At 58.6% G+C, this 17,361-nt stretch overlaps 1 protein-coding gene and 1 long non-coding RNA gene across 3 annotated transcripts; one reads left to right on the top strand and one right to left on the bottom strand.

The window, feature by feature from the left end:
• Positions 1-86: 86 nt before the first annotated feature.
• Fads3 (fatty acid desaturase 3) lies at positions 87-14,443 on the bottom strand. Of its 2 annotated transcripts, none has more exons than XM_046445572.2 (12): positions 14,070-14,443; positions 6,218-6,328; positions 5,535-5,732; positions 4,404-4,505; positions 4,159-4,281; positions 3,814-3,874; positions 3,222-3,298; positions 2,679-2,776; positions 2,161-2,297; positions 1,927-2,006; positions 1,595-1,720; positions 87-444 (listed from the first exon to the last, which is right to left on the bottom strand). In XM_046445572.2, the coding sequence occupies exons 1-11, from the start codon at positions 14,292-14,294 to the stop codon at positions 1,634-1,636; spliced, it is 1,299 nt and encodes a 432-aa protein (XP_046301528.1). In that variant the 5' UTR covers positions 14,295-14,443; the 3' UTR covers positions 87-444; positions 1,595-1,633. The 2 variants fall into 2 exon arrangements, with proteins under 2 accessions (XP_046301528.1, XP_046301527.1); XM_046445571.2 differs by having other exon boundaries at positions 2,161-2,257; positions 14,070-14,441.
• On the top strand, positions 2,248-5,242 carry LOC124093232 (uncharacterized). The gene is made up of 2 exons (XR_006851887.2): positions 2,248-3,279; positions 4,983-5,242. It is a non-coding gene; the product is annotated as an uncharacterized LOC124093232 (long non-coding RNA).
• Positions 14,444-17,361: the final 2,918 nt, after the last annotated feature.

Raw genomic sequence — 17,361 nt, 5'->3', positions numbered from 1 at the left:
TGACACCTGGATACCTAGGGCCAGACACCGATGGGGAGTCCAGGGCAGATTCCAGCCCCCAAACTCATGCAAACTCCACACTCTGCTCCATAATATATCTGGGTTGGTTTTTATATAAAAATAACAGTTTCCCCCATTTCTTGCTTTAGGAAAACATGCTGTGCTCCGGTGTGGCTTTAGGTCCCTCCCTCGACTCCTGGTCCTGTTGGGCCCAGAGCCACGCTGCAGAGCAGCTGAACAGGCAGGCAAGAGGGTGGAGGGAAAGACAGCAGGGCCTGCAGGACACACAGGGCATCTGGGCTGGGCACGGAGGGTGAGGCTGTCCATCGGCCGGTCTGGCTCGTGGCTGCTGAGGCCCTGGCCTTACCCCTTCTCTCCTCCGGGGGCTGCCTTCACTGGTGGAGGTAGGCATCCAGCCAGATGTCGCCAGACTTCTTCAGGGACCTGGGAGGTGTGGCGGGCATCAGAGACTCAATTACAGGACGCCAACACTCTCAGGCTCCCGTGGTGCGTCCCCAGTCCCCCGTGAGTCCCCTCCCCCTGAGGCAAGCAGGTGAACGGGGCCAGGGAGCAGCCTGGGCACACATGAGCTGGATGGGATGCAGATGGGGGGGGTGTGGACAAAGCCAAGTCGGGGTAGGAGCCCAGGTGGGCCTGTCCCTCCTTCTCCTAGTTCCTGTTGCCCTCTCCTGCTGGACCTTGTGACCTCACACACCTAGGACATGGAATCTTCCCACCAGGCGCCTGAAGTCAGGCAGAAGAGTCAGACATATCAAAACTCGCTAGGAAACCCCGTGTCAGGGCTTACACGGTGCTCTGCTGAATGGCACGGACTCAGAGGACCAGGCTGGGAGAACATGGGGAGACCTCAAGTCTGGACAGCAGCAGCCAAGCAAAGGGAACAGTGTGTGCCAGGGCCCAGAGGAGGAAGACCCGCGATCTGATCTGTGTTCCCACCTCCAGGCTGCCGGGGCTTCTGCTCTGCCTTTCTGCTTTGGCGCTGGCCCATAATGTGCTCCCAGCCACAGCCTCGTCCCAAGATGAGGCTCAGGTCCTACACAGCAGTATGCTCCTGCCTCAGGGCCTTTGCACGGTGGTGCTCTTTGCCTGGAATATTCTTCTGCCAGATGCCCCAGGGCCAGCCCTCTCAGCTTCTGTCTCTGCTCACATGCTGGCATCTTGACCCTGCCCATCTGCCATCCTGTAACTGCAACCCCTGCCTACTTTCTAATCTCACCTGCTCCTGGTTTGTTTGTTTGTTTTGTTTTTTGCCAGAACACGTTCACTTTTTCTGCAGTTGACTCATTTTTCTTTTAAATTACTTGCTCTCTCTTGCTAGAATGTCAGCTCCAGGAGGGCAGGGACCGCCTGTCTGGCTCACTGATGTATTTATAGATGCTCCAAGAATTCTCACTGTGTGAGTCAATGCTGAGAAGGGAGGAGGCATGGCTGACCCAGAGAGGCCTCGTCGCCAGTTCTTAGGGGGCCCGTGTGGACGAGGGGCCAGGTGCTCAGCAGCTGAGCTGGGACGGGGATCAGTGTGGCCCCCCGCCCCCGGCACCTCCAGGAAGGAAGGGGCTGGGCAGAGCCTTACCCGACGATGTCCAGCAGGGCAGTGAGGAAGGGCTTCACCTCATAGTGCAGGCCGTGCTTGGCACACAGCGCCTTGACCAGAGGGGCCACCCTGCGGTAGTTGTGCCTTGGCATGGTGGGGAAGAGGCTGGGGGGGACATGGCCGGCGTTTGAGCAGGGCTGGCAGAGGGAGCCCCGCCACGCCTCACCTCCCCGGCCCCACACACCACCTCTCCCAGGGGCCCTGCAAGCCCAGGACTCTGGTCCCGGCCTCCCCATGAAAGGTAGGGAAGGGGCTCCTGGCTCCGCCCCGGGGCTCACCCACTACCTGTCAAGACCCGAGGTCACACTCACTGGTGCTCGATCTGGAAGTTGAGGTGCCCGCTGAACCAGTCGATGAAGAGCGAGGGCTCCACGTTGCAGGTGGCTGCCAGCTGCCAGGGGCAGGGGGCATAGGTAAGGGACGCTGGCTCAGGGTCCTGCCCCCCGGGCCTGCCTCCCATACCTGGCCAGCCCCATCCCTCCCTGCCCACTGGGACTCCCCCGCACTCCCAGGATGGACCCCGCCCAGCCCTCCCCACTGCCCACCTGAGAGCTGGCCCAGTCCCGGTGCTTCTCGTGGCCGATCTCCTTGGGGATGTGGTTCATCTGCGTGATCCACACGAACCAGTGGCTCTCCAGGACCCTGTGGGAGTCCCGGGCATTGTCCCACGTCCAGCTCACCACTGAGGTACCAGGAGTGCAGGCTGCAGTGTGCCTGTCCCCAGGCCCGGGCCCCAGCTTCCCCTGGGCGCAGTGGGGTCGGGGAATCGCTCCCTCCCGGGGTTTAAAGCAGCTGGATGGAGCAGTGACCACTGCAAGGCTGAGCGGAGACTCCGGGCTCGTGGGGGTGGACACTCAGGGGTCACCGGCGAGCCAGGCTGCTTCCCCCGACCTGCCCACCCCAGCGGCCTCCCCTCATGCGTATTTGATTCCGCCGACAGCCCAGGGCGGTGGCACTGCTGTGGGTTAGGGTGGGGGAGGGGTGGACGCTGCCCAGGAGGACTGTGGTCAGGGCCGCCTGCTGCTGGAGTGTGACCTCCCCACTCCCACCATCCTGGCCATACCTGACGGCAACAAAGAGAAGCAGGGCCCCGGGGACACCGTAGAAGGGGACGTAGGACAAGAAGAAGCGGGAGTAGAAGCTGGCAGCCCAGAGCAAGTCCTGCAGGGGGTGGAGGCAATGCTGAGCGGCCTCCGGGGCCGAGGTCTGGAGGCCGGCCAGCGGGAGGGGGTGAGGGAGGGGCCGGGGCCATCTGACCTTCGGCTTCATTTGCCTGGGAGCCCTGGATAGGCCACTGCCCCTCCCTGGGCCTCTACTTTCTCAGCTGGGTGAAAGGACAAGGTCCCTGTGCTGTCAGCTCACAGGGCTGACCACGGAGGGGAAGGCTATCTATCATGTGCCTGGCACCGCGGGCCCAGAGACCCCTGCGGACACCCCTACAGAGACGCACTCGGTGCCTCTGTGGGCGCTTGCTCTCCCTGCAGGCTACACAGTCAGGCAGACACTTGCTCCCCACCCCCGCGCACCCCCATGCGTGGGCACCCCTCTGCCCTGGGGCTGAAGCCCTGCCCCGGCTGTCCACGGGTCCTGAGCATCCCCCACTCACTGTCCACTGCAGGCACACCAGCATGTACGCCAGATTCTCCACTTCAAAGTTCACCAAGGTGAGCAGCGGCGGGCCAACTGCAAGAAGGGGCAGAGAGCAGGAGCAGGGCTGGGGTTCGAGGAAGGGGGCAGAGGGGGCTGTACCTCCACACACCCCTGGGATGCTGGCACTGGTCCCGTCCAGCTGGGACGACCCTGCGTCGTCACCCACAAGGCCTGGTCCACACTTGTTCCCTCGGCTCACCCCTGCCTGCCGTTTCCCGACTCCCACGTCAGGGAACAGCCCCACACGTTCCTGCCCTTGAATCCTCACCCTGCCCCTGTTTGCCAAAACTGCCCAAATGCTCTAGGGCTCCAGACCACCCTCTGTGAGGGCAGAAGGGAATCCTGGCTGGGGCCTGGAAAGTTCCGTGCAGGGCTTGACTGCGGTGGGGGAGCAGCCAGGCAGAAGGCTTGGTGCTGGGGAGAGGGAGCCCAGGCCGCAGGCCTGGAGCAGGCAGGGTGTGGGCGCCTCGGGACAGTGGGGAGGACAGTGCAGACTCAGGCATGGCCCTGCCACGTCCCCACCCCCAGAAGGACTGATGCACACTCACTCAGGAAGAAGTACAGGTGCTGGTGGTTGTAAGGAAGGTATCTGCGTTTCTTCTTGCCGTACTGTGGAGACAGGCGGCGGCTGGGGAGAGCAGCTCTCCAGGCCAAGGTCAGGGGGCTGGCTGGGGCCAAGGTCAAAGGCAACTCTAGATTCTAGCAGCTGGGCTCCTGGTCCCAGCTGGGTAGGAGGTGGGGAGGAAGGGAAGCACCTGGGACAGGGGCTGGGACTGGAGCTCAGTAGGGATGAGGGCAGGGGCTGGACGGGGCCACCGTGGGTCGCTCAGTTGCTGCCAGGTCCCTTCAGCTGCAGGCCTGGCCTAAGGGTGTCCATGTCCCTCCCCACCCACCTCGACAGACGACTCCCCCAGGAGGAAGACAGGTGCCACGGTCACGTCTGGGTCCTTGTGGAAGATGTTGGGCTTGGCGTGGTGCTGGAAGTGGCGGAAGTTCCACCAGTGGGCCGAGAAGCCCTAGGAGAGGAGGGGCTTCAGGGGCAGGGCCAGGCCACGCCCCCCACTGCACCCACACAGCTGGGCAGGCCCGGTGCACTGCCCTCCTTGGGTACTGGCCACCATCCCAACAGGGCCCTCACCTTCAGCTGTCCCATCACAAACTGCTGGGCCACGTGGTTCCACCGGGACTTCCTGAAGATGGAGGCGTGGCCCAGGTCATGCTGCAGGCACCAGCACTGGGCCTGGGGAGAGGGGCAGGGTTAGTGGAGAGCAGGAGGGCAGGACAGAAGAGGGCACCGGCTGCATGGGACCCCAGCCCTGAGCTGCAGGGCTCTTCTAGCTCCCAGGGCTATGCCCACTGCAGACGCTGCGTCACTTAGACGTCCCTGGGGGCCATTTCCTGTTTTTACCAAGCAGGGTAACTGAGTGTTGGCAGCGGTGAAGGGCCTTGCAAAGGTCAGAGCCCAGTGAAAGCCTCAAAAGCAAAGTTTCTCTTCAGCCCTCTCCTGCCTTCCTGTCCCCGGCTCCTTCTCCCCTAAGGCAAGCCACAGAAGCTGCCATGTCCCAGGGCAGGGCACAGAAAGCAGAGCCCCTCCCCGCTGAAGCCCAGCCTCGAGGCCTCGCGACAGGACTCTCAATCTCCCTGACTTGGAGGCAGCCCCAAAGAACTGCTCTGACCCATCTTATCCAACAGTGGATCCTAAGACCCCCATTTTCAGAAAGGGCCCTGTCTGCACCTGGGAGGGAAGAATGCTGCCCAGAGAGGCCCTGGAGAATCTGGACAGGCCTGGCCGGGCTTCCCTACTCGCCCGTCTCCATTGGCTCTATTCTTCCTGTCCAGTTCTACACGGCTGCCCTGCTGCACGGACCCCAAGGGTACAAATGGAGAGTTTGCCCTGGTCGGTCTTTGGTTCTTCCCTCTGAAGACTCCCTTGTCCCATAAAATGATGAGCAAATAAATTTGCTTTTCTCTCGTTAACCTGTCTTGTATTACAGGGGCCATGACCTTTATTTTATGGTGGGCAGGAGGGATCGTCCTTTTCTTCCCCTACACAAGTCTGTCCTGGGGTTGTGACCTTGGGCTCTCTGCCCTGTTCCTACACAGGATTTATTAAGCAAAGAACTTCCTTGGCTCATGGAGACCACGGCTTGACCGCAGGCAATCCCCACGGGCCGCGGGCAGCTCACTCTCGGGTGTATCCGTTCACACAGCACATACGTTCCCGCGCCCACATGTGCTGGGCCTCTCTGTTGGGTAGCCCGGGGATCACCTGGGAGACGGCCAGGATGAGGGCAGCAAGGGTGCTGGGCACCCAGCCAGGGCCCAGGAGGTAGACGATGAGCCAAGCCAGCACCTCCATAGCCAGGATGTGGCCCAGCAGGAGGGCGAAGAAGGTGGGATCAGCTTCGAACAGCTTCATGTCCTCGGCCGCTTGGCGCAGGGCTCGGAAGTCCTCAATCAGCTGGACCTGCCATGGCAGAGTAGCCGCTGAGCTGAGGTGAGGCCTCCCCAGAGGGCTCCCACAGCTCCCAGGTCCTAGCCTCTCCTCCTAGAGCCTGGCCCAAGAGGTGAGGGCAGAGGGGAAGGATGGAGGCATGGGAGCACCCGGCCAGGGGGTGAGCTAGGGGCCTGACCGAGGGCCAAGTTTCCCCCTCCGCACAGAGTGTGGGGTGGTGAGAAGCAGAGAGCCAGAAACAGGAGAGGAAACCCTCAGAACTCAGCTCTCCCAATCCTGACTGTAGCGGGGGCTGCCAGGCCTGGGGCAGGGAAGGGCCTCCCCTGGGAACACACAGCAGGCGCCTGGCCAAGTCTTATCTGGAGCCCCGACTTGTGCAGGACATTGCTACAACTGTGACTGTCTGCCCAGGTCCGGGTGGCAAGCCCAGCTCTGACCCTGCATCCCCCAGCATAATGTGGCAGTGTCCCCAAGCCCTCCAGCACCGTCCCCCTCACGTTCTGAGGTCCGTCCTGGCTGGGCTCTTCTGGGGCCAGCTGTCCGATCAGCAGGGGCTGCAGGAACTTGCGCACAAAGTTGAGATCCTGGTGGAAGGCACGGAAGGCGTCCTGAAGGAGAGCAGACAGTCAGGTGGACAGACAGACAGACAGCTGGAGTAGCACCCAGAAGCGGCTGGCAGAGACAGGGCGGAAGGGCTGTTGATGGATGGGCAGACAGACAGACACATGGAGAGAAAGTCAGCGGGCTCTTCAATAGCCAAGAGGACCAAGGGGACCAGGCGTGCCTGTGAGCCCTCCCTGGGGCTTCCCAGGCCCTGGGTACCCGCTCAAGACCCCTGGCCTGCTGTGCCCCTTCTGCTCTGCCCGGCGCACAACATTCTCCAAACATGGCTGAAAGGACGAAAATCCGGTTTACAGAGAGACATCCCTGGAGGGCTGATTCCTTTCATGAAAGGGTTTGGCTCTTCCAAAAAGCTTTCTCTAAATTATACCCTTTTATTTTTTCCCAGCCTGGGGATGGGACCCAAGGACATTCTACCACTGAGCTGCACTCCCAGTCCTAAGACAGCGCCTTGCTAAGTCGACCAGGCTGGCCTTGAACTTGTCATCCTCCTACCTCAGGCTCCTGAGCAGCTGGGATTATGGGTGTGGGGGTGGGGAGCCTTGTAATTAAGGACACCTGGGCTCCTGAGTGGAAACTCTCAGTGGCGGGACACAGAGTTCTTGGGGTGTACAAGGAAGGATACTTGACTGGGTAAACACATTTGGTTTAAAAGTAACAGAAAGTACACTTTTTTTTTTTTAAGTTAAAAAAAAAAAAAAAGAAGAATCTAACATTCCTGTGATTCTGTGTAGTAGCTGGAGTGGGGGTGGGTGCCACGCAGGAGAAGGAAACAAAGAAGAGAGGGGCTGAAGGACAAGAGAGAGGGGGACAAAGATAAGGAACTGGGGAAAGAAGCCGTCAGGAAGCGGCAGCGCTGATGGGCGGGTAAACGTGAACTTCACACCGCGGCTGGCTCAGCCTTCCTGGTCGAGGTTGGTATTGCACTTGGCACAGACCCTGTTTGTCCGTGGTATTGTATTTGGCCCATTAATTGTTCACAGCTCTCCGATTTATTTAGCTTTCAGAGCCTCCCTCTGATTGGGCGAGCCACAGCCAGACAGCAGGCTGGACTACACTGCCTGGGCAGAGTGTCCCCATGGGCCTGGGAGAGGTGACTGAAGGGGCCCCCAGACGCTGAAGGAAATAAGTACCTTTGAGGGAGGCAGGTGGAGAACAGGGGCCTCCTGCTGTCCTCTTGCTAACAAGCCTACCAACGTGTGCAGGTGAGAAGTGGTGTCTCTGGCCACCTCACTGGGGACAGTGTGACAGTGCTAACTACCCTTATCTGATCACTGTACATTATATAGATGTATTGAAATATCACACTGCACCCCTGAATATGTGCAATCATTAAGTGTCCATTAAAACAGACGATGAAACTGAAAGTGATAGGACATCACTGCCAGGCCAGCCCTGCACCGTCCAGGGGAAAGGAAGCACCCAGGCCCCTGCCAGCCGCCATTTAGAGGACATGCATGGTGGGTCCACCACCTCCTGCCCTCTGCTGCCTGGGCCCTAGCTCCCCGGGGATCTGGGGTTGGTGAGGGGAGGGGAGAAAGGAGGGAAGACTGTTCCTGGGGATTTGCTGCCCTGCCCCCAGTGTGACCTTGACCTAGTCCACTGACCTACTGGCCTTGATTTCCTGAGCGAATCAAAGTAGCCAGACTTCAGGGCCCTTCAGGTTCGGGCTGCTGAGCATGACATTTTTCGGTGTACTGCTCACTGGCATTAAGTAGGTTCACCTGTGCTGGGTAACGATCACCACCGTCCATTTCCGAACTTCATCTCTCCCAGCTGAAACACCAGACCCCACTCCCTCCTCCCCAGCCCCAGGATTTCCTCCCTCCCAGCCCTTCCCTCCCCCTCCCATCTGTTCTGTGGCCACCACCTTGAGCTAGAAGCTGAGTGCTGGGCACGCATCCACCTCCTTGGTCCTGTCTGACCCAGGCCTGCACAGGCACCGAGGGGGGTGCACCAGTCCAGGCCTGTCCAAGGGTCTTCCAGTCAAGTCTATCCCTTAGAGGGGAAGTGTGAGCCCCCTCAGCGCAGGTCAGAAAATTCTAGGGCAATGTGGTCAGGGCTCTAGCAGGTCTTGGAGAGTAGCCTGGGCTACAGGGCTGGAGAGGCATCGTGGTGCCTGAACTTCTTGAGAACCAGCCAGGTAGGACCCTCAACCAGACCAAAGCCTGATAAACCGGCAAATAGCCTTTTCTAGGTCATGTGACCTACTAGTCCTCTCTGGGCCTCTGTTCAAGGACCCAGGGGCCATGCAGAAATGAAGACTCAGAGAGGTTAAGCCTCTTACTCAAGGTCACACAGCTCCATTTGACTGATACTAGATCAGAACCCAGGGCTGACTGTGAAGCTGTGCTTGTGGCCACTCAGCAGTCTCCATGGGGCAGCCATTCCTAGGCTAGAAGGGAGGCAGTGAGCCTCCTGGGTGGGGCGGGGTGAGGCCAGTCATTATCCCGAGTGGCCAAGGACACAGTTGCTGGAAGTTTGGGCTGTGGTGCATGGGAGAGCAGTTCTTGGGCCATGTCAATGGGTCTCAAGGAACTGCAGGAGCCCCCGACCCCGGCCGTGTACCCAGAAACATCCTTCTAGGAGGATGTATCCAAACCCTATGACCCCTACCTGGAGGTACCATTTAATTAGGGAGGAGAGTGGTAGGGATGCCTGTCCAGGTCACTTAGTAGTGGCAGAGCTGGGATTCAAATGAGAGTGTGACGCTCATGCTCCCTCAGGATACGGCTAAAACCCAGCCCTGCCGGCCCTGAAACCTCAGAGGGGCTTGGCTGACTCCCAGGGCCCCTGACTGCCCTTAGCAGGCCCATGCACTCCACGTAGCGGCTGGTGGGAGTGTTGAAGGGGACAGTCTGGAGCCAGCCTGCCCAGGATGGAGCCTGAGATACCACTTAGGAGCCAAGGAGCCCCAGAGAAGACTGCACCTCCTTCCCCGCATTTCTTCAGGAACCATTAAGGCCCATCTCACGGGCTGCTGGGAAGACAGAGTTGGCACAGGTAAAGCACTCGGAGGGACCTGGTGGCAGCGAGTGCTCCACAGCTGGGCTCTCATCTGAGCCCCTGGCCCTGATGACCTTTTCCTGAGTCCACTTAGAGTTCAGAGCCTGCTGACACGGGCCTGAGCATGGGCAGGAGCACTCCATCAAGTCCCAGCCACGCCTCCCGCCAAGGGAGAAGGGTAAGCAGCCTCCTTTCACCCAGAGATGGCAGGGGAGGGAGGGAGTTTTCGTCACTGGCCAAAGCACAGAGAACATTCCAGATCAGTCAGGAAGTTCAGCAGAGCAGGGAATGCACAGAGCTGCTGGGGTTTGGGTGGTCTGGACCTGCCTCCTTAGGCCTGTGCTGGAGATGGGGGTGGAGCTGGGGTCTCCAAGGACACCCCCCGGAAACTTCTGTCTCTCTGGCTCTGCTGGGTGGAGGACAGAGCAGGAACTCAGGTCACTGAAATGCCCTCCCCATCCTCCCTCCAGCGCCCCACTCCAGGAGGCCAGCGGGGAAGCCACCAGAACATCACTTTTACAGATGGGGAAACTGGGGCTCGCGAGGAGGAAACCAGACACTGCTCCGAACGTGGCACATCCAGTTCTAGTCTGTGCAGCAGGGCTCAGCTGAGGGCTGGTACCCCTGTCTCCCAGCATCCCTGGCGTCCCAGTGAAGGGTGGGCATGCACGATAGGTCCTCCTCCAGCCAGCACCCTTGGTCCCACAGGTGCGGATCACAGTGCTGGCCCCAAAGCCATCAGGCCCTTGGGCACTTGGTATTCTCTCCACCAGTGAGTTGTGGCTCTAGCACTGGAGCTCAGCTGGGGCCCTAGGCACCCTCAGGAGGGAGCAGGAGGGCTGCCTGACACACTAGGTCACCAGCATTCCCACCTTTGCACTCTGCATTCCTGACAGCGTGGGAGAATCCTGACTCCTCCCCGAGCAGGGGGAGGGAGTACTGCATCCCCCAGGGAAGGAGGCTGGGTGGATGAGGGCATTGCCAAAAGTGCCCACCAGAGACCACAGTGGCCACACTTCACAGGGAGTGGCCCTTCAGCAGCAGAACTTTCAAAAAAGCCAGTATGGTGGGTGGGGCCAGAGAGGGGACACTGGGTCTCAGATGGCAGGCGCCACCTTGTTCTCACTTGGCCTCGGACCTGCCTAGTCCTGGCCCTCCCCCTCTACAGCTCCCACCCAGACACAACCCCACCTTCCAAGCCCAAGGAAGAAGGCCCTGGCCTTTCAGGGTCCCAAGAAGGTCCCATTACATTACTTATTTTTGGCCTCCATCCCCTCATCTGCAAAATAGGGGAACAAGAGGACCCATCTTATAAAATTGTTTAGAAAATTAAATTAGTTACCAAGCCCAAAACTCTCAGAACACTGCTTGTTCAGTAATTGTTGGCTGAAATTACTATGACACAGCCTCTGGTGGTAGCACTGGCCACCCCCACCTCCAGCTGAGTTCAGGCCCAGCAGGCTACTTAGAGGGAGGATCCCAGGCCAAGGGGCTCAGAAGGTCTATTCAATCTGCAGCAGTTAGTGCTTTAGCCCAAAGGGCACAATGGGGTGCTGGGAAACCCCTCATCTTTCCCATGGAGCTGTGGGCAGGGAATTCATCACATATATGTGTACAAGGCTTATTGGCCCATGGTGAAACATCACACAGCTGCCCCATACCATCCATCATCACACGGTGCCCAAGATGAAAGTATTCTTATCCCCATTACACTGATGGGACAATCAGGACCCAGAAGGGAAGAGTCATTGTGTGAGCCCAAGACAGCTCCCTGTTGAGAGACGACTCAGAGCTAACTCAAGGGGCGCCCACCAGTATCCCTGTGTCCACAGCATCTCTTAAACTCTTCCCTGGCCACACTGCACCTTGAGGTCCAGCTGAATGGTCACTTCTGAGTGGCCTCCCTACCATCCCTTCTCTCAGCCCCTAGCTCTTTTCCTAGAAGGTTCCGCCTTTCCCCTCTCCATTAGGAATCAGATTCCCATGGCTCCCCCTCCTAAAGAGAATAAAGCAAAGTCCATCCAAGGGCATGAAGGGTCAGGAGGAGCCCTGGTACCGCTGCCTCTTGCACTCCTACCCCCACCACTGCTATCTACTGCCACCACGGTGCATTCCTTAGATATAAGACGTATGATCCCACCCCTGAGCCTTTTCTCTAGTGGATCCCTCTGCCAAGAAATCCTTCCCTGCAGATGTTTTGTTCATAGCTGCATCTTGAGGCTCATAAAAGCTCACTGATGGATATAAGGATCCAATCACTAAAGAATGAATGAATGATGGAAACAACATGCAGTCAGTATGTGGCGAAGAGCATGGCTGTGTGTTCAAATGCCAAACCTGCCACTTAATTTCACTTTGCCTCCCTGAGCCTTGATTTTCTAATCTGTAAGGTGGGAATAATAGTAACAGTGCCTGTCTCATGGGAGTATTTTAGGATTAAAAGAAAGTATTGGGGACTGGGGATATAGCTCAGTTGGAAAAGTGCTTGCCTCGCATGCACAAGGCCCTGCGTTCAATCCCCAGCACCACAAAAAAAAAAAAAAAAAAGAAAGAACTTTTATGGACAAGCATTGAATGTAGAATCTGGCATATAGAAGGTAGTAGGTACCTGGCTCTTATATACTCCTGACCAGAAGTGGCTGGGCCTCAGCCCCCTCTGGCTGGCTGTGCTAGTCCCAGGGTGCCTATGATAAACCTGGCCCTGGGCCCAGAGCTCTTTCCCCAGGGCACAAGGCTTTGTATCCCAGGATGGCCACAGGCTGACTTCATGGCACAGGAACTCTGGGAATTTCCTGGCAGGAAGGCTTCTGTTGCCTGGACATGAGAACAGCTGATGGGCTGGTGAGAGGTGACTGCCCCACCCCCATCATCTGAGCTCCAGGGTCGGGGATGGGGCCTCTGGGCTCCATTATACAGGGTCCAGGGCTGGTCCCGCCCCCAGTATGTCTTGTGGGCCCATCCTGGACAAAGACCGGGGTCCCCCGCACCCAGGCACTTCTCAACCCCTTTGGCCTGAGCAGACCAGGTACTTCCGGCAATTCCAACCAGTGTCTGGAGCCTTGAGGGAGCTGCATGATGGCCTCCAGCACCCCCTTTCTATTATAGACAGGGTTGGAACCAGACAAGGCCACCGAGAAAAGGCCCAGCTCTGTCACAGCCATCCTACTGCATTCTCCAGTGTGTGGGGCATGCTCACCCCGAGGAGCCTGCAACATGTACTGCACATAGAAACTCCGTCATGGAAGCCTTGGGGCCCCAGAGTTGAAGAAGCACAGTCCTACCCACTCCCCAGATGAAAAAACGGAGGCTCAGGAGTGGCATGCCTGGTTCAAGGCCATTCAGAGCCTCCAAAGGCCGACTCGGGCCCAGAGAGCCAAGAGATTTTTTTTTTTAAACAGGACTTACTGGCTATCAATGACAAAACCATCAGATGGAGGCCTGGCACCAAGCGGAAAAAGTGATTAACAAGTGTTCTCTGTAGTCCTTCCCTCACCTGCCCCCACCCTGGCCTACAGGTTGAAAAGGCCAGAACAGGCATTTATAACAAGACCCTTGAAGGGTGGCCACAGCTCAGGCAGTGGGGTTGTGACACCTCATGCCTGCCATTCCCTGGCAGAATCACACATAAAACCACACTTACAACTGTGTGTGGGCGCACATAGAGGCCTGCACGTGCCCACACACTGACTGGCCCACAGGCTGTTTCAACCCATGACTATGCAGTCCCCCAAGAATTTCAGGAGACTTCTCACTCTAATCCCTCAGCTCCCTGGGTCAGGAGAGGGAAGACAGGAATGCCGACAGCCCTGGCCAAGGCTGAGTCTCCTCTGCCACCTAAAGTTCGGCCATTAGGGATTCATTCCCTCAGATCTCGAAGGGCTTCCTGATACCCAGTGTGCCTACCTAGAATTCTGGACTCTCAAGGACAGAGCACTGTGGCCTCAATCCCTATTGTCCAAGGTGGGGGATAGGGGAAAAGAGCTGGTAAGACCTTGGACAGGCTGCGCCACCGGTGGCTGCTCCAGCCGGCCAGCCCTGCGGGCAGGGCCACATCCCTCCTTGTCTAGACAGGGGCTGGGAATGGGAAGGCAGGGTCCCCAAGGGCCAGCCTATTCCTGGGGTGACTGTGCTTCCCAATGAGGCCCACCCTGCCTGGCTGGCAAAACCCTCCCACGTGCAGCTGCCAGCCCAGCAGAGGTGAGTCACTGGCCCTCCAAGGCTTACAGCAGCTCTGAGGAAAGCCACAGACCTCCAGGCCCTGCCCAAGCTTTGCTGCCCAGCCCCCAGCCTCTAATGGCACATCCCTGTCGGCCTCTAGGGACCCAGCCTTGCCCCTAGCAGCAGGCAAGCACCCAGCAAGCACCCAGCAAGGCTGCCCTGGCCTGGGAGACCCAAAACGGAGTCACTAATCTCAGTGCAACACGGAGGGTCCTCACCTAGGGCCATCTCTGCCGCCATGGCACACCCACCTCTTAGGCCCCTTCCTCCCCCACGCAGACCTGCTCCACGGCCTGACAGGCGATTGAGTCCTCCAGGCAAGGAAGTGACCTCTACCCTACATCAGGCCCCGGGTTCCATCCCAATTCTGGATCCCGGGTGTGGAGGTCAGAGGTCAAGGAGGGGAGGAAGGATGCGAGGGCCGCGCAGACGGAACCCGGCACAGTGCCAGACCCAGGTCCCCGCGAGAGCCAGGCTCCACCCCGCCACGGTGGGCTTCCTTACCGTGGCGTCCTCCGCGCCGTGGTGGCCGATGAGGCGGCTGCCCCCTGGGTGCCGCTGTGCCCAGCGACTGATGTCGTAGACGCGGCGCTCGATGACCAGCCACTTGTCGCCCGGCAGGTCGTGCTTGCGGATCTGCTCCCAGCGGTAGACGGGTAGCGGCGCCCCCGGCTGAGCGGGCCCCTCCCGCGGCCCCGGCTCCCCGCCGGGCTCCCCGACGCCGCCCATGTCTGCGCGCAAAAGTCCTCGGGAAGCCGGGACGCGCCGAGGTCCGAGCGAGACGCCGAGGGAAGCGAGGTCGCGCTCCCGGGGGGCTTCCTCCGCCGCCGCCGCCGCCCCTGCCGGCCCCGCCCTGCCGCTGCGGCCGCCGTACGAGCGTGCGCCTGCCCGGCTCTCGGCGCAGGGAACTTTTCCCTCCCTTATAACCGCGCTGACAGCGCTCGCCTCGCCCGCCCCTCGCCCCGGCCCCCGCGCCGGCCGCCCCGCGCCCGCTCCAATCCCGGCCCGGCGCCTCGGCCTCCATTGGCTGGCCGGGGAGGGCGGGGTCGCAGCGGGCTCCCCCACCCGGACGGCCGCGGCCACCACGCCCGCTCTGCCCCCGGGGCACCGTCCCGCCCCCAGCTCCGGCGACTCGCCGCTCGGCCGGCCGAGGAGGGGGAGGGGGACTCCACAGTCATCCGCGTCCTTGCGCAGAGCCCGGACGCGCCCTCGGGGCCGGAGAGGGAGCGCAGGTCTGTGCCTAGCTGGGCTGGGGATGGTGGCTCTCCGGGCTTCCAGCCGCGCGTCCCAGAACCTTAAATCCCGAACTCCCCGAGAGGGGGCCACTACCTCGGGGCGATAGTAAATAGCCTTCAAACAACGGGCCTCCAACGTCGCGCTACGAGACTGTTTCTGTGACCGGCTGCTGGACCCGGCGACCTCTTCTCCGGACTGCAGGGCTGGGAGTGCCCAGGAGTGGCCGCCAGGGTGGAAGAGGTTCTTACAGAGGGCACCCTGGAGTGCTGCCATTCAGGGGGTGAAAGAACATCCAGTGCTAGGCTGGATGGCTTGGATGTCACCACATCCCACTCTTGCCCCCACACTGTCCCATTATTTTACTTCAGCTGAAGTTCTTTTGAGAATGTAGGTAGATCCCCAAATTGCTCTGTTTCTTGGAGGTACATACTTGGTGCTAAAGGTTAAAGGTTCACACCAACATGAGAAAGCACTGATCCAGAACAATGGTTGTCAAACTTGAGTGTCCATCAGAACTAGCTGGAGGGCTGGTTAAAATACACACTGTGGAATCTGGCTTGGTGGCTCCTGCCTGTATTCCCAGTCACTTGGGAGGCTGAGGCAGGATGATCCCAAATTGGACGTCAGTCTGAGCAACTTATCAGACTCTGTCTCAAAAATAAATAAATAATAAATGTTAAAAGTCTGGGAATGTAGCTCAGTGGTAGAGCACCCTGGGTTCAATTCCCAGGACTGCAGTGGGTGGGTGTATACAGATTGTGGGGTCCTATCTGGAGTGTGATTCAGCAGGTCTGGTGGCAAAGCAAAGAAGTGCATTTCTAACAAGATCCCAGGTGATGCTGCATGTTGGTTGGGGAGACATGTTTTGAGAACCCAGATGCATTTCTCTCATATGCTATTTCCTCTGGGTCTAACAACTTGTAGGAAATCAGTGTATCTAATTCAGTTATTCCACGGTATCTGTGGGGGACTGGCTCAAGGATCCCCATGGATCCCCAAATCAGCAGGTGTTCAAATCCCTCATATAAAATGGCATGGCGTCTGCATTGAAGCTTCACAGTCCTTCCGGATAGTGTAAATCACCTACGGATGACTTACAATACCAAATACGTCAATGCTCTGTAGATACTTATTGTACTGTATTGTTCAGGGAATAATGACAAGAAAAAAGGTCCGTGCGCGTGCAGTGCAGATGTAACCACCCCAGGCTCAACTTCATAATACATGAAGGAGACAGGAGAACATTCAGGTGGGCACTGCAGAGACAGGATCTGTGAACAGGCAGGAGGAAGGGGATGCCTACCCGTCACTTCGTTCACATGGATTCACTGTAGTATGAGGTGTGTGGCAAATTCAATTTTTGCTTTTTGGAATTTTCTGGAATCTGCCCCCACCCCCAGAATATTCCAGAAAAAGAACCCATGGATTTGGAAAACCGACTCTTCTTGTACAGGCAGACCAGGGTTTGAAGAAGGGGGGGTGGGGGTGGGGAGGGGTGACTCTGGGTTCTCACTGGTTCTAGGAGCTCCTGCGTCTGGTAGCCAGGAAAACCAGAGAGACCGTGACATTACCACAGACTGGGGCTGCCACTAAATCCTGGAACCCTGATCGTGTACACATGTGTGGGCATGGAGCAGGGTGGCAGCCCTGGCCAGCAGTACCTGAAGTCTCCACATGTTCCCACTGAGCACAGGGGTGAAAAGGCAGACTCTTAGAGGAAATGTACCTGCTGCACCTAAATCTGGTTGTCCACAAGGGTGTGGCCCTTGCCCCATCTTGAGTAACCCTCCGTGGTCAGATGTGGTCAACCCAGGGATTATCCAGGTGCTTCTACATTGGAGCTTTGGCCTGGTCTCAGCCCAGGGCTGTAGAAGGTGGTAGCAGGAGAGATGGGGAAGGCCTGCACAGGTTCTCCCCAAGGAGATAAACCAAGGACAGGGCTTGGGCCTTGCCACCCTTTCTGGCTTCTTGGATCCAGCACGGGGTGATAGGTGCTCTATGTCTCTGCTATCTGCAGTTGTGTGTTCCCATAAAGCCTGAACCGTGGATGTCTTCTTCCCACAGCCCAGACAGACAATTTTGCACACTACTTCTCTGCAGGTCTCAGGGCTTTCTATAGGTTGCTTCTGCATCTCTGACCTTCAACCTCTCTAACCAGCTTGACTGAATTTTCGGGAAGTCAAAGGGGCTGTGGGAACTTGGGACTCCATTGTCCCCAAATCCCTAAGTCAGGCCTCTCAGACCACTTGGAAAGGGAGAGGCATCACTTGACATTCCTGAGCTGCCACTGGGCCACTGCCAGGGTCTGTGGGGGCAGGGGGTGTGGGTTGACAGAACTGGCCAGCTGGAGCGACTTTTTGGAAGGGGGAGCTTTAGGTTTGAGGGGAGTCCCTCAAACCCCTGGAATGTAGCCCCCGTTCCTGCTGGACTCCCTCCCATTGCCAGCTGACACAGGCCTCTTATTGGACACAAGGAAATTGCTGCCCGCCAAGTGATACCAGCTGTTGTCGTAGAGCCAAGCGATGCATGCTAAGGGTCAGCAAGGCCGGGGCAAGCTCCT

Source organism: Marmota monax, unplaced genomic scaffold, assembly GCF_021218885.2.
Source record: "Marmota monax isolate L192 unplaced genomic scaffold, Marmota_monax_Labrador192_F-V1.1 WCK01_AAM20220418_F8-fsc00038, whole genome shotgun sequence".
Taxonomy (NCBI): Eukaryota; Metazoa; Chordata; class Mammalia; order Rodentia; family Sciuridae; genus Marmota; species Marmota monax.
Note: the sequence above shows the minus strand (reverse complement) of the source record. Positions and strands in the feature narration are given on the sequence as shown.

Excerpts from the sequence above, each read along its gene's own strand:
- Fads3 (XM_046445571.2), bottom strand. The coding sequence starts at position 14,294 with ATGGGCGGCGTCGGGGAGCCCGGCGGGGAGCCGGGGCCGCGGGAGGGG. Across the intron at positions 2,777-3,221 it reads TGGTGTGCCTGCAGTGGACA|GACTTGCTCTGGGCTGCCAG; the intron begins GTGAGTGGGGGA and ends CACCCCCTGCAG. Across the intron at positions 2,258-2,678 it reads CTTCTCTTTGTTGCCGTCAG|GGTCCTGGAGAGCCACTGGT; the intron begins GTATGGCCAGGA and ends GGACTCCCACAG.